The sequence below is a fragment of the Mirounga leonina genome, unplaced genomic scaffold (assembly GCF_011800145.1).
Source record: "Mirounga leonina isolate KUSES-001 unplaced genomic scaffold, KU_Mleo_1.0 Mir_195, whole genome shotgun sequence".
NCBI lineage: Eukaryota > Metazoa > Chordata > Mammalia > Carnivora > Phocidae > Mirounga > Mirounga leonina.
Window position 1 is genome coordinate 9,205,012 of NW_023270490.1, and position 12,886 is coordinate 9,217,897.

Sequence of the window (12,886 nt, forward strand, 5' to 3'; positions counted from 1 at the left end):
CTTGCAGCCCCTTTCCCCTACTTCCTGATGACAGTAGACACTTCCTACACTTCCTGCACTTCTCTGCCAGGCCCAGGGTCACCTCCACCGTGATGTCCCTCCTGACTGCCCCAGGTAGAGGAAGACCTTCCTTTGGCCTTCACCATTTAGTGTTTGTTGAAGGGACAAATTTAACTGACTTTGGTTCTTTGCAGTTCTTGGAGGCCAGTATGTTGGGGTTATCATGGCTGCTGGAGTCAAGAAATAGCTTTGGGTTTTCTAATTAAGGACCAGAAGGATGAGCCCGGAGAGGACTTTAGCCTGATTTGAAGCCCTGGGCAGAGACAGGAGAGGTTTTAAATATGGTTACACTCTGCAAAGGTGAGAAACAAACCCAGTCATCTTCAAATCCAAAGCCCAGCCTAGGTACCTTTATGTACTGTGTGTGTGTGTGTGTGTGTGTGTTTAGAACAGCTTTATTGCAATAATGTACGTGCCATAAAGTTCACCTGTTTAAAGTATAATAACATTCAACGGTTTTTAATATATTTACAGTTGTGAAATCCGCACCATAATCTAATTTTAGAACATTTAGAACATTTCTATCACCCCAAAAGGAAGCCCCGAACTCATTAGCACCATTTCCGCATCCCCCCAAACTTCCAGCCCAAGGCAAGCACTCATCTGCCCGTCTCTGAAGGCATGTCGCGTAAATGAAATCATGTGGTATGTCCTCCTTTGTGACTGGCTTCTTCCACTTGGAATAATGTTTCAAGGTCCATTCGTATTAGAGCAGGTATCCGTATTCTCTTCCTTTCTATGGCTGAAGAATGTTACAGTGGGTGGATATGCCACGTTGTATTTATCCATGTATCACTGGATGGGCTTTGGGGTTGTTTATGTGTTATGTGGCCTTGTTGGTTCCTGTAAGGTTTCCAGCAGGTGCTTATATGGATCCTGTTGAGGAGGGATAGTTGGTAACGTTCACAAAGATCCCTTGAGGATTCTCGAGCTGGCACCTCCTGTGGACAGTGGACTTTTGCCACCCATGGGCCAGATCCTCCCACGCTTCCAGCCACTCCTGCTCTGGGGCTGACTGACTTGGAAGGTCAGTCTCTCCTGAAGGCACTTAACTAGCAGACTAGTTTCTTTTGACCAGTAGCAGTGGTCACCTTTTTTTTTCTTTTTTAACTTAAAGCTATTTTTATCATGGAACATTTCAAAGCCAGAGAAAAATACAACGACAAGCTGCATGTCTACTCAGCTCTGACAAATCACAATATTTTGCTAAAGCATATTTTTTAAGAAACGAAATCTTGGTTGTCACTCTTGTCTTCTGCCTCTCCACTCCTGGAGCAAATGCCAAGTCTTCTTTCATGTGCTTTCATTTTTTTAAATTTTTTTAAATTATTTTTTATTTTTAAAGATTTTATTTATTTGAGAGAATGAGCACAAGCAGGGGGAGAGGCAGAGGGAGAGGGAGACGCAGACTTCCCACTGAGCAGGGAGCCCGACGTGGGGCTCGATCCCAGGACCCTGGGATCATGACATGAGCTGAAGGCAGATGCTTAACCAACTGAGCCACCCAGGCGCCCCATCATGTGCTTTTGAGTCCTGCCCCTATGTTTCGGGGGGGGGTAGGTGAATGGCACTGCAGTGAAGACCAACTGAAGAGACTAAAAATTATTTTAGGTGGTGCACGGACAGGCATTTAAGAACACTGGCTCCCTTAAAAATTTTTTTTCCGTGCTGTGTCCTTCTGGTCGCATTAAGAACACCCTGTTTGGTCCCTGAGTGTCTGAACACCTGTCCCACCCTTGCTCATCTCCCTTTTCAGCGAAGCTGGAGCCCACAGCGGACCTGGCTGGCAGGTCCCAGTCAGCACTGTAGTCCTTCCCGTAGATGACAGGGAGGCCACCTCTCTGTTGCTGGGGCAATGGTGATGGTTTCCTTTAAAATGTATGTAAGTGCCAAGAATTGATTTAAAGAATCATCTTTTTTTTAAAGATTTTATTTATTCATTTGAGAGAGAGAGCGAGAGAGAGAGCACACAAGCAGGTGGAGAGGCAGAGGGCAAGGGAGAAGCAGACTCCCCGCTGAGCAGGGAACCCGATGCAGGACTCAATCCCAGGACATGGGATCATGACCTGAGTCGAAGGCATATACCCAACCATCTGAGCTACCAGGTGCTCCCCATTTAAAGCAAAGTCTTTAATGTCAGTAGCAGAGAGTGGTGGGCGGTCGGCAGATAGCTGGAGGTCACTGGTGCCCTCTTTCTTCTCTGGGATGCTCCCCTGGGCTGCCATCCTCCCCCCACCCCACTGCTCCATCTCTACCTGCTGCTGACTTTCTCACCTCCACGTGGGAGGTGTTGATGGTGTGCTTGGTAGGGGGTTCGAAAGCCCACCCGTGGGGCCAGGACTCAGCTTGGCTCTTGGGGGGCTGCCTGAAGACCTGCTTGGAGACACCCTGGGCCAGAGGCCTAGGCCCTGCCAGTCCTGGCTTGTGATCCGGGCAGGCTACTCACCTCTCTGACTTGCCCTCATGTCTGAGGTGAGGACTCTAGTTGCTCTCACCTCCTCAGGTGCCTTGAGGAAGAAACGATGCCCCGAGTAAAGTGCTCAGCCCAGAGCTGGGCACATCACTATCCGGCACATTTCTATGTGGATAAAAAGAATTTAGGAAAGTGTCCTCCCTGTTTCCTCTTTGTTTCATGGTATTGTTAACTGTAACTGTTTTGGGGGGCATTCCTTGGTTTGTTGGTGACCATTCTCAGCTCCACCCTCCCCTCTCATCCTGGAAGACCCACTGTGGGGGCTGTTTCTGTATTTGGTCACTGCTGGATTCGTAATGCCTGATGTGGTGCCCAGCATGCACTAGACTCTCTGCGGGTTATTGGAATGAATGAATGAATGAATGAATGCACGCATGCGTGCCTGCTCTGGAGGCGACTGCTGCTGACAGTCCAAAGCTGTGTGTGGAGCGGGTATCCATGTTATTTCCCCACTTCTTGGTTCTGTCCTTGGCCCTTTGTCGGGGTTCATCCAACATTGCCAGGGTGCTCCCCCTACACCCCAGCCCTGCTTTAGGGGCTGACCAAATCCGGAGGAATAGCCCCCAGAAGGTCGCAGTCCCTGCATTGCTGTCGCCAGCTGTGGGACCCCTGGCAAGCCCCACCTCTGATCTCAGTTTACTCCTCTGCAGTGGGGCCTGCCCCCTGGAGTTGTCTGAGGGGCTGAGACTGGATCACAGCTTGGTAGTGTCTGTGCTCGGCCTCTGCACACAGCCAGTCTTTGCCAGGAGCAGCCTCCCGCGGTGTCCCTGGTGAAATGCCCCCTCCTCTGGGTACCTTCCGAGGCCTGGCTGTGTGCCACACCCCATCCTTCCCTGTGCCTTTACTGGGCTTTCCTCTTTTCATTACCCTTCCTGTCCCCCAGACCTTAGCTGGAGACACTGGAGCTGCCTCTGCTCCCCCCCCCCCATGCCACTGGAATGGTGAGAATTGCTCATTAGCACTTTGGAGGGCACCTCTGTAAGTGGCAGTCCTAGGGGATGTCACCTTCACTGCCTGGCCCATCAACTCCATCTAGGCATCTGGGGGAGGCGTCCCTGGACGGCACCAGGGGCCTGTCTTGCCTGTCCCCTCCCAGGCAGGGGGCCTGGAGGAAGCAGGGGTGGGCAGTGGAGAAGGGGTTAACGTTGCAGGGTTAAAGCTCTGGAGGGCACCCCCCCCCACCATGGTGGAGTCTGGGCAGCAGGACCTACTGGCCTCCATATCCCCAAGAGAGGGAGGGCAGGGAGACCAGCTAGCTGCCTGAAGCCGCTGGGGGAGATTAGGCCCTGCCTCCAAGGGAGGCACCCTCAGGGTCTCCTCCCCTGCCACTGGGGAGGGGAGGAAGTGGGACTGGAAGCATTCTTGTTTCTAGAGCTCTGCTGGGGTGGGGGGTAGGCAGTTCATAACTCATGATCAAACCCCCCACCTCCCTCGGGCAGGCGGCAGGCAGCCCAGGTATATGAGACCCCTCCCCATCACGGCGCTGGCTCTCACTCCCCTCTCTCGTGACGTCATGCTCCTCTCGCATGGCATGATGGGAGAATCCTAATGTTTTCCAACAGATGCTCCAAGAACAGCTTTCAGATTAAAGCAATTGCAAGAGCAAAGATTTTCCTTTTTCCCTTTTTTTTCCCCCCCGGGGGGTGGGGGTGGGGGGTGGGGTGGGGGGAGGGAGCGACCCCAGAAATTCCTGGACATCACCCCCTGCCCCAAGCACGCAATAAACACTGACAAGAAAAAGTTTTTATTTCCTGGTTCAACTTTTTTTTTTTTCCTGGAATATAGACTGAAGAATGGGAATAAACACGAATAAATAGCAGAGCGAGGCCGCGCGCGCCGGGATGCGGCTGGCTGCAGCCGCGAGGCCATTGTCTCACCCTGAAGCCAGCCTGGCCTTGTCCCCCGGCTCCTTCCCTTTCCCTGTCCTTTCTGATTTTCCTTTTTAAAAAGACGCCCCCTCCAGCCCCCTCGCCTGTGACCTTGGCCGCCGCGGATGCTCTGATTCCAGCACCTTGCCCCCGAGCCGGCCAGGCCCATGGCCGCGTCCGAGGACGGCAGCGGCTGCCTCGTGTCGCGGGGCCGCTCGCAGAGTGACCCCAGCGTTCTCACCGACTCCTCGGCCACCTCCTCCGCCGACGCCGGGGAGAACCCAGGTAACGGGGCCGGGCGAGGGCGGCCGGGCAGGTGGGCAGGCCGGGGGGCAGGCGGCGCTGGGCTCGTCCCCGGCGCCGCTCCGCGCCGCGCTCTGCAGTCGGGGAGCCGCGCCAGGACCCGGGCGCTCGGGCTCCGCAGTTCGCGTCCGCAGGAACGCGCCCGGGGCGCCGCGGAGCCCTTTGTCCGGAAAAGAACCGATTTCCCGGGCAGAGCCGGGCGCTCCGCATCGGCCCTCCTTGCAGGCTGTGGGCTCCGCGGTCCGCTCCGAGGGGCTGCCCTGCCTTGGGTGCCGAGCAGCTGGGGGAAGAGAGCCAGACCTGTGGCCGCCTCCGCCAGCGCTGGCTCCGAGCTCTGCTTCCCTCCCCGGGGCGGCGGCCCCGGCGGCCCCGGCGGCCCCGGCTTGGGCGGCCCGGCCCGGCAGGGCAGCGCTCCCGCGGCCGCGGCGCACGGGGGCTGCGGCTGGGCGCCCAACTCCCGCGGGGCCTGGCGCACCTGGGCGCGCCCGCCCGCCTCTCGGGGCAGGTGTCCGGGCGGAGCGGCGGGCAGGGAGATGAAGGGCGTGCGCCAGGACGAGCCCGGTTTCATTACATTATATGGACTTTGTCCGCTCCCCGCCCCCGCGTCAGCGTCGATTGTTTAGGTGATAAATCCGGTTACAAAGGCGTCTATATGGCTTGATTGATTACTTTCCAGGGAGGAAGAAAGGCCTAATAAAGCAGGAGGGGGGTGGGCTGCGCGGGGCCTGTCACCATGGAGACGCAGGAAGCAAAGTGATCATTAAAACCTTTCTCCACCAGAAGGCAATTTTCACTTCACAGAGAGAAGTCTGAGCTTCTGAAATGTAGGGTTCAAAAAAAGAATCAAAGCTGGTGTTTTGGTATCAAGCTACTGGACTCAATTTCCTATCTTAGAGAAGCACAGTCCCCTCATAGATGATGTTTCGACCATAAGTTGCCCTTACCTTCCTTAGAAGACTTATTCTCTCTAAATGCACCGGCCCTAGATGGGGACTTGATCACGTTAAACAGTGGGCATCAAAATCAAGGTAATCCCCGGGGCTGGGGTGAACGCAGGCTTTGTGGGGAGGGATTCCTTCACTTAACTGGAACACATAGGAGCTTTACTCTCTAACTACAAAGAGGGACCTATTAAAGGCAGCTCTGTGGGCACGAGGGCCCAATTTGAAAATTTAAACAATAAACCCATGCAAGGCTTGTAAGATTTCTTTGTTAGGACTATTGACACTGTGTCATTTGGTCAAACTAAGGCACCAGCCGAGGAAATCCCTGGCTTTTCTACATCTGGGAGGCCAAGTTAATTTCCTTGGAGTTTCAAGCAGAGCCTGCCTAAAGCCGACCCTTAAGGCTTTAATTAATCCTTTTATTAGGAATTGGGGATTAAGCCTTCAGCACTCCATGATGGATTGGTTTTCTCTGTGTTGGAGATGCACATCCATGATTGTTCCAATTATGGAAGTTGAGTGGCTCGTCACGAGAGAATCCTCCCCAGCTCCTTTTGTCTCCCTGGCAGTAAAAGGAAGCAAACTTGAAACGGAAATTATGGAGGATTTAGCTTTTTGGCTGTCTGTGAGTTGATGCCTCCGTGGGTGGGAACAGTGGGCTCGGCAGGTGGCTGGTGCCAGTCCACCAGGGAGAGGTGGAAGGGCTTGGGTGCTTACATGATGCCGTGGGAGGACAAACGCCTGAGTTAGTCTCTGGCTCAGATGGTCAAAATAGGACCCTGAGAGCAGATGTCTGCGGTGAAGAGTCTATAGCATGTATAATTCTGTGAGTGGTAGAACCTTGCTAAAGATACCAAGCAATTAAGTATTTATGGATGTGTTAAGCAGAGGAGTTCTGGCAGAAAGAGAATCAAAATCTTCAAGTTGGAAGCAGCCCGGGAGCTTGAAGCAGGAAGGGTGGACTAGGGGAGCATTTTCTTTAACAGCCTTGCCTGGTTGGCTTGGCATGCTTGCATACCTCTTTTGATGGGGAACTCATTTCTTTCTGGTGCGGTGCATGCTTTTCTTTGGGCAGACCTATTTAAAAATTCTTCAGATGGCTTATTGGGGGCTGCAGCCCATCAGTCCTGTTGGGATTGTCTCATGGTGTGTGTTGCTGGGGGTTCAGAGAGCTTGCTATTTTAGGGCAGTTATCACACCGGTCTGCTCTTTTCTTCAGTAGGGCTGAAAAGTCCCAGCCCTTATCTTGCCCTCCCTTCAGGGCTTCTTCATTTGTCCTCCCACTGCTCTATAGGTTTACTCCTGAAAGTTGAACCTGGTGCACCAGCTGTGGAATAACCTAGTACAAAGTCAAGGGGAAGAGTTGCCTCCTTTCGTCTGGCTTCTAGATTTTTATAAAACAGCCCAAGGTTGCATTACCCTTGCTCTCCAAATGCATTTTTTTAAGTAGGCTTCATGCCCAGTGTGGAGCCCATTGTGGGGCTTGAACTCACAACCCTGAGATCAAGACCTGAGCTGAGATCAAGAGTTGGACCCTTAACCGACAGAGCCACCCAGGTGCCCCCCCAAATGTATTTTTCATGCATCAATATTCTCTTAGTAAAAACTCAGAACATTCTCGGAGAGATAAACTATCCCTCTGTCACTCTTCGGCGGTTCCCACTGTGATGAGTTTAGAGGAGATCATCTGGACCTTTCCTGTAGGTTTATAGCTACATGTTCTTGGGAGAAGGCTTTAAGAAAACACTGTATATAAGGTTCTTCAACTTGTGTTTCTGCTCCACACTGGGTCTTGGAGTTCTTGTCGCATGGTATATCTCTGTATCTCCTTCTCTTTTAATAACTGCATAGTATGCCAAGGAATAAATTTTTCAGTTTATATAATTGTGTTGTTTCTAGTTTTTGCCCATCACAATCCTCTTGGCTGTGGGTACCCAGGCAAAGTCTCCTTGTACTCCTATGTACATTTCCTGTAGGGTATGTCCCATCTTGTGTGATGTCTGGGTCACAGGGGACCCACATTTTCTTTTTACGATACTGCACCCTGGAAAATGTACCAATTGACATTCTTTCCAGAATCTCTGAGAGTGCCCTTTCTCTGATGGCTTGCCAACATCTGAGATCATCAATCTCCTTTTCCCCGCACAAAGAGTGACAAATGGTGGCTCATTGTGTTAATTTGTGGCTCCTTGATTGCTGGTCAGCTTGAGCAGCTTTTTGTGGCCGTATTAGTGCATTAAATCTCTCAGTGGCCACGTCTGTGGCCATGGGCTGTGTGGCGGGGATGAACGGTGCTCCCCAGGGCCTATCCTTCTACTCTCTCCATCGCATCATCGCTGCGTTAATGATTCTGTCTGCATCTTTGCCAGGCTCCTCTCTGTGAATCTCTACTCTATGCCCACAGGCATGGCCAGGCCTTCTCCCCAAACTGAGCTTTAAACAAGGGAAGGCAGCACAGCCATGACCTTTCCTCCTTCCGAGGAGTTCCTACTCACGGGGACTTGGCGTGATCCCACACGGAGAGGGTGATCTGTGACCTCCTTCTTGTCCAACCCATGCCACCTACGCAGGCTTCCCAGTCTCGTCCCCTGACTGTCCTTGCTCCTTCACTTGTCCCTCTTTCTGACCCTCTCTTCCCCTGGACTCTGCTGCTTTTCCCTCTTGGGCTCCCTCCTTACCCAGCTCCTTCCCCTCTTCCCAGCACAGCACATTGGGGTCCCTGCAGGCCCTTGGCTGCCTTCTTTCTCCACGCCCTGCCCCTCTGGGTGGCTCCTCGGTTCCCCAGTGCAGGACCAGAGACTGGGCTAAGAGTCAACTGGGACTGCCTTTTAAAACGCTTCTGCGGGGCCTGGCCGTTTCCCTTTGTAAATATTCTGCTCTGGAGGGCCAACCAGGTGGGGGACCTTTGATTGAGGGCAGGCTTTCTCAGGCTTGGCACTGTGGACATTTGTGGCCAGTCCCTCTCTGTGGTAGGGGCCGTCCTGTGCACTGTAGGTAGAATGGTTAGCACCCCTGGCCTCTATCCACTAGATGTTAGTAGCTCCCCAACCCCTAGTTATGACACCCCAGAATGTCTTCAGACATCGCCTGGTGTCCCCTGGGGGTAAAACGGCCCAGGTGGGCTCACCTGGGGAGCCCCTGAGTCAAGCACTCAGCAATGGCCTCAGTCTCTCGGCTGACAGCTTCCATGTGTGCGTGTCCCTGCATGAGTGTGTGGGGGGCCCTGCCCTGCCCTGTCTGACTCCTGAGCTCCAGACCTCTGTGTCCTGCTGTCCCCTTCCCATCCTTCAGGTCTCAGGCTGATGACACCTCCTCAGAATGCCCTCCTTGTCCACCCGGCTAGATTAAAGGAGATGCCCTGCCCCAACTAGCCCCAATCCCGTCCCTCAGCTCTGATTCGCTCATGGCGCTCCTCTCTGCCTGGGATCTCGGGGTCTGTCATCCATGTGGTGTGTCCCCCTCTCGGCCCCAGAGCCCAGCATGGACCTCGTGTGCAGGAGGCTCCAGCGAGCATTTGTGGAATGAATGGATGCAGACACCAGACACCAGGGTCTTAGCTGATGAGGCTTGTGGCTGGTCAGCTGGACGGTCCCCGTGGAAAAGCAGCCCAGGCGCAGCCAAAGGGCAGCTGGGGGACCAGCAGCTGCAGCCTTCTGCAGGGGCAGATCCACGTCTGGAGGGAGAGGAGCCGTTCAGAGCATCCTGTGCCCTCCTGAGCTGCAGACTGACACACAGACACATCCACCTTCCTCCCTGCGGAGCACTCTTGCTGCTTTCCTTTTCCCTGTCATTGGCCACTGGGAGCCCCTGCCACCTTCTGGCCGGACCCTCAGTACTGAGTCCTAGTACCCAGTACCCAGTTCTCGTGCCCCTGCCTGGTCCTGCAAGGCAGGGCAGGAAGTTTTCCAAAGTGTAAACCCTCTCTGGTGTCTCCTTTGCTGCAGCCCCAGGGCCCAGTGGTGATGAGGGAAATGCACCCTGTTTCTCACCTGGTGGTTCTTCCATGGCTCCTTGCTCCGGCGCTCTCCTCCCGAGTCCCGAGTCCTGGGGACGTTCCTGTGGCCCCTGGCAGAGTGTCCGTGTGGCTTAATTAGCAGCAGAACTACGCAGTAATTTCCTTGTCAGCTTCTTTGGGCTTATTAAAAAGAAAAGCTGGATGCTTTAAAAAGATATGGAGGTCAAAAACTTAAAGATTTTTTTTTCTGACGATAAAAGTACTGCACAGAAAAAGATTAGATACTTTTGAAATTTCTCTTCCCCACCCCCTTCTCACCCGAAAGCAACAGAGAAGGCCATGAGCAGGGAGGGCTTTGTCAGCATGAGGAGGTCAGCCACCAAGTTCAGGGTCCTGGCTTTCCCCCCCTCCACCCTGAGCCCCTCTTGATCCATTGCCAACTGCCTTCTCTCTGTCACTCTTTGAAATGATCTCACTGATTTATTTGATAACCTAGTTTATTATGTCTCTTGCTCTAGACAACACTGTCCAGTTCTGTAACTAGTGACCTGTAGCCATTTAAATCTGAGTTAAATACATTAAAATTAAAATTTCCTTTCCTCAGTTGCACTGACCACATTTTAAGAACTCAATAGCCACATGTGGCCGGTGGCTGCCAAACTGGATAGTGTGGATCTAGAACATTCCATCGCCACAGTGTTGGGCAGCGCTGCTCTGGACTGCAAGCCCCCCGAGGGCTGGGCCTTGTCTGTTGTCCTCCTGGTTATGCTACACTTGGCTGTTTCCCAGTGAATGTTTGTTAATTGGTTGAGTTCACCAGAGTGGGATTGTCATGGTCCAGAGCTCTCATGCTAGAGAGGCCTTGGCCTCCTTCAGTCTGATCTTCTTATGTTGTTAAGGGGAGGGTGTCCAAACAGACCATTTCCTATCCCACACAAGATTAATTTATTTCAACTCAGCGAGCTTCCCCAGAGGAATTAAAATATGCCATGTTTGGTTCTTGCTGGATGGCTCTCTTTGACTAAGAGAACAATGACCTCCAAACATACTTTGTCTGGAGCTGGATGGATGGGTCCAAGTCCTGGCTCTGCCACACGCAGGCTAAGTGACTTTGGGCAAGTCACCTCAGTTCTCCGAACATCCGTTTCCTTTATGTCACATAGTGGTAATTGTTGTCCCTAACTCCTGGCAGGTGAGGCTTACTGAGCTATTGTCTATGACCGTGAGTAAATTTTGAGACGCTGGTCATTGGTTTCACAGCTTCGAGGAGGCAAATGTCCCCTCAGACATCCTCTGATCACCTTGAGATCATTCCATCTTCTGTGAATAAAGGCAGGAGGCGAGAACCCTGTGAAGAGAGTGGGGAGGCATGGGAGGGACAGCTCCCGGGGCCCTTGGCAGCCCCTCCTATAACTGGGTCCATGTCAGGGCCAAGCTGTCAGCCTCTCTGCGCTTCATTTCCCCCACCTGTGAATGTGGGTGAGCCCGTACTGAGCCAGCGGGGCTCGTCAGGAGGATCCTCCTCCTCAGACGCTGCTCCCCAGCTGCCTGCCAGACCCCTCCCCAGACCTGCAGTCCACCCAGGGTCCTCTCACCTTCTCCAAGTTACCGACTCTGGTGCTATAATTCTGGGACAGCATCTTGGTGGTCTTGAAATAAGATTTGAATGTGTATTTTGGGGGAGGGGGTTGTTGCACTTTTGTGAGTTTGCCTGGAGGGTCCTTTTGGGGAAGGACACCTTCTGGAAGGACACGGCTGAGCCATTGTAACACTTACGGCTGCGGAGTGATCACACCAGCTGCAGCTGCCCGTGAGGGTGTGAAGGGTGAGAATGTTCTGGATCCCCCACCAGAGCTTCAACCAGACTGTCGTTTATGCGGTGGACAAAAACTGTCACAGGGAGAGAGGCAAAAGGAGAAAGTGTGAATATAACCAATAGACATCAGAGGATTTGGGACTTACTATTTTGCATTTGTGAGGTGGGAGCGATTCCATGTCCTATAAAATTGTTGCACATGGGGCCTGAGCTGCAGGGTCTATAGGAGCCCCACCCTGGCCAGCAGGCGAGTCGGGGATCGGACTGTTCCCATAGAGCCCACCAGGGCCGTGTGGGAGCACGGGCCCGGCGCTGCCAGATTGCCCTATTTATATCCGGAGGCTGGACATCCAGATTTTTATGTGAAATGTGATTGTTAGATACTGTCAAGTTTATCGGTTAGGGATTGGTTTGGCTTCATGTAATAGGAAAGCTAAGCAGCGCTGGCTAAAATAAGATTGGGGTTTTCTTTTATGGAAGTGCAGACAGCACACCCTCTTCCTGGTTGCAGGATCGAAGGCTCTGCAACTTTCTTGCAAGCCACTGGTTACAGGACGGTTGCTGCCAGAGGTGCAGCACCTTATGGGCAGGAAGAAGGGGATGGTGACAGGTTGAGGGGTGTCCACCTGCTGAGTCATGACCCTGCTTTCCTGGGAGCCCTACCCAGGGACATCCACTGATGCCTCCTTGGCAGGTGCTGGGGGGCTGGGAAATGTGGGGTTTGGTTTGGTTGGCTTTTGGTTGTTTGTTTTGGATAGGTGCATGGCTACCCCTACAAGAGCAGGTGAAGGAGGGGATAGTCAGAGTGGCTGTAGGTAATCAGCCACGGCCCCTGCCACGCCACCCTAATAACAAACAAAACCCCAACCCAAACCACGCATCTGGGACTGCATGTGGCCTGCAGGCTGCCCTTTGAAAATTATGGAGAAGGAATCTGTGGAAGACTGAAGCAATTATTATGTTTCATGACATTTCTTTACCAAGAAATTAAAGGTTGGACTAAGATGTGTGATTTAAGCCTGAACGTTATGTCCATCCAAATTTTATTTGATAATATTTATCCCGGGTACAAGACTGACAAGGTCACTGGCCTTCACGGAGCTGACAGTCTGGTAAATTATTGATAGCGGGAGTGAGAATGTGCATGTTGTCAACTCTGTGTTCCACGCGGGGCCATCATGCTTCCTTCTGTTTCATCTTCCTCTAAACCCTTGAGGTAGCGCCAGAGGGCTGCGGAGACCCAAGTGTCCCACCCATGGGCACATACACAGGCAGAGGTGGCTGGGGGAGGAGCTTGAATCCAGGGAGTTTGATGCCCCGCCCACTCACCTGGCCCAGACCACTGCCTGCCCCGCCCACCTCCCCCACCCACTCCGTGCCCCACTCACCCCTTTCCATCCCGCCCACTCTGCCCCGCCCATTCTCTGCCTGCCCCGCCCATTCTCTGCCTGCCCCGCCCATTCTCTG

The 12,886-nt window shown here is 53.1% G+C and overlaps 1 protein-coding gene across 1 annotated transcript in view; it reads left to right on the forward strand.

Annotated features, from left to right (window-relative positions):
* Positions 1–4,568: 4,568 nt before the first annotated feature.
* PHACTR3 (phosphatase and actin regulator 3) overlaps positions 4,569–12,886 on the forward strand; it is a 205,201-nt gene continuing 196,883 nt past the window's right edge. The window contains exon 1 of the mRNA XM_035025495.1: positions 4,569–4,686. Coding sequence (XP_034881386.1) covers positions 4,569–4,686 — 118 coding nt within the window. The remainder of the gene's footprint in view (positions 4,687–12,886) is intronic.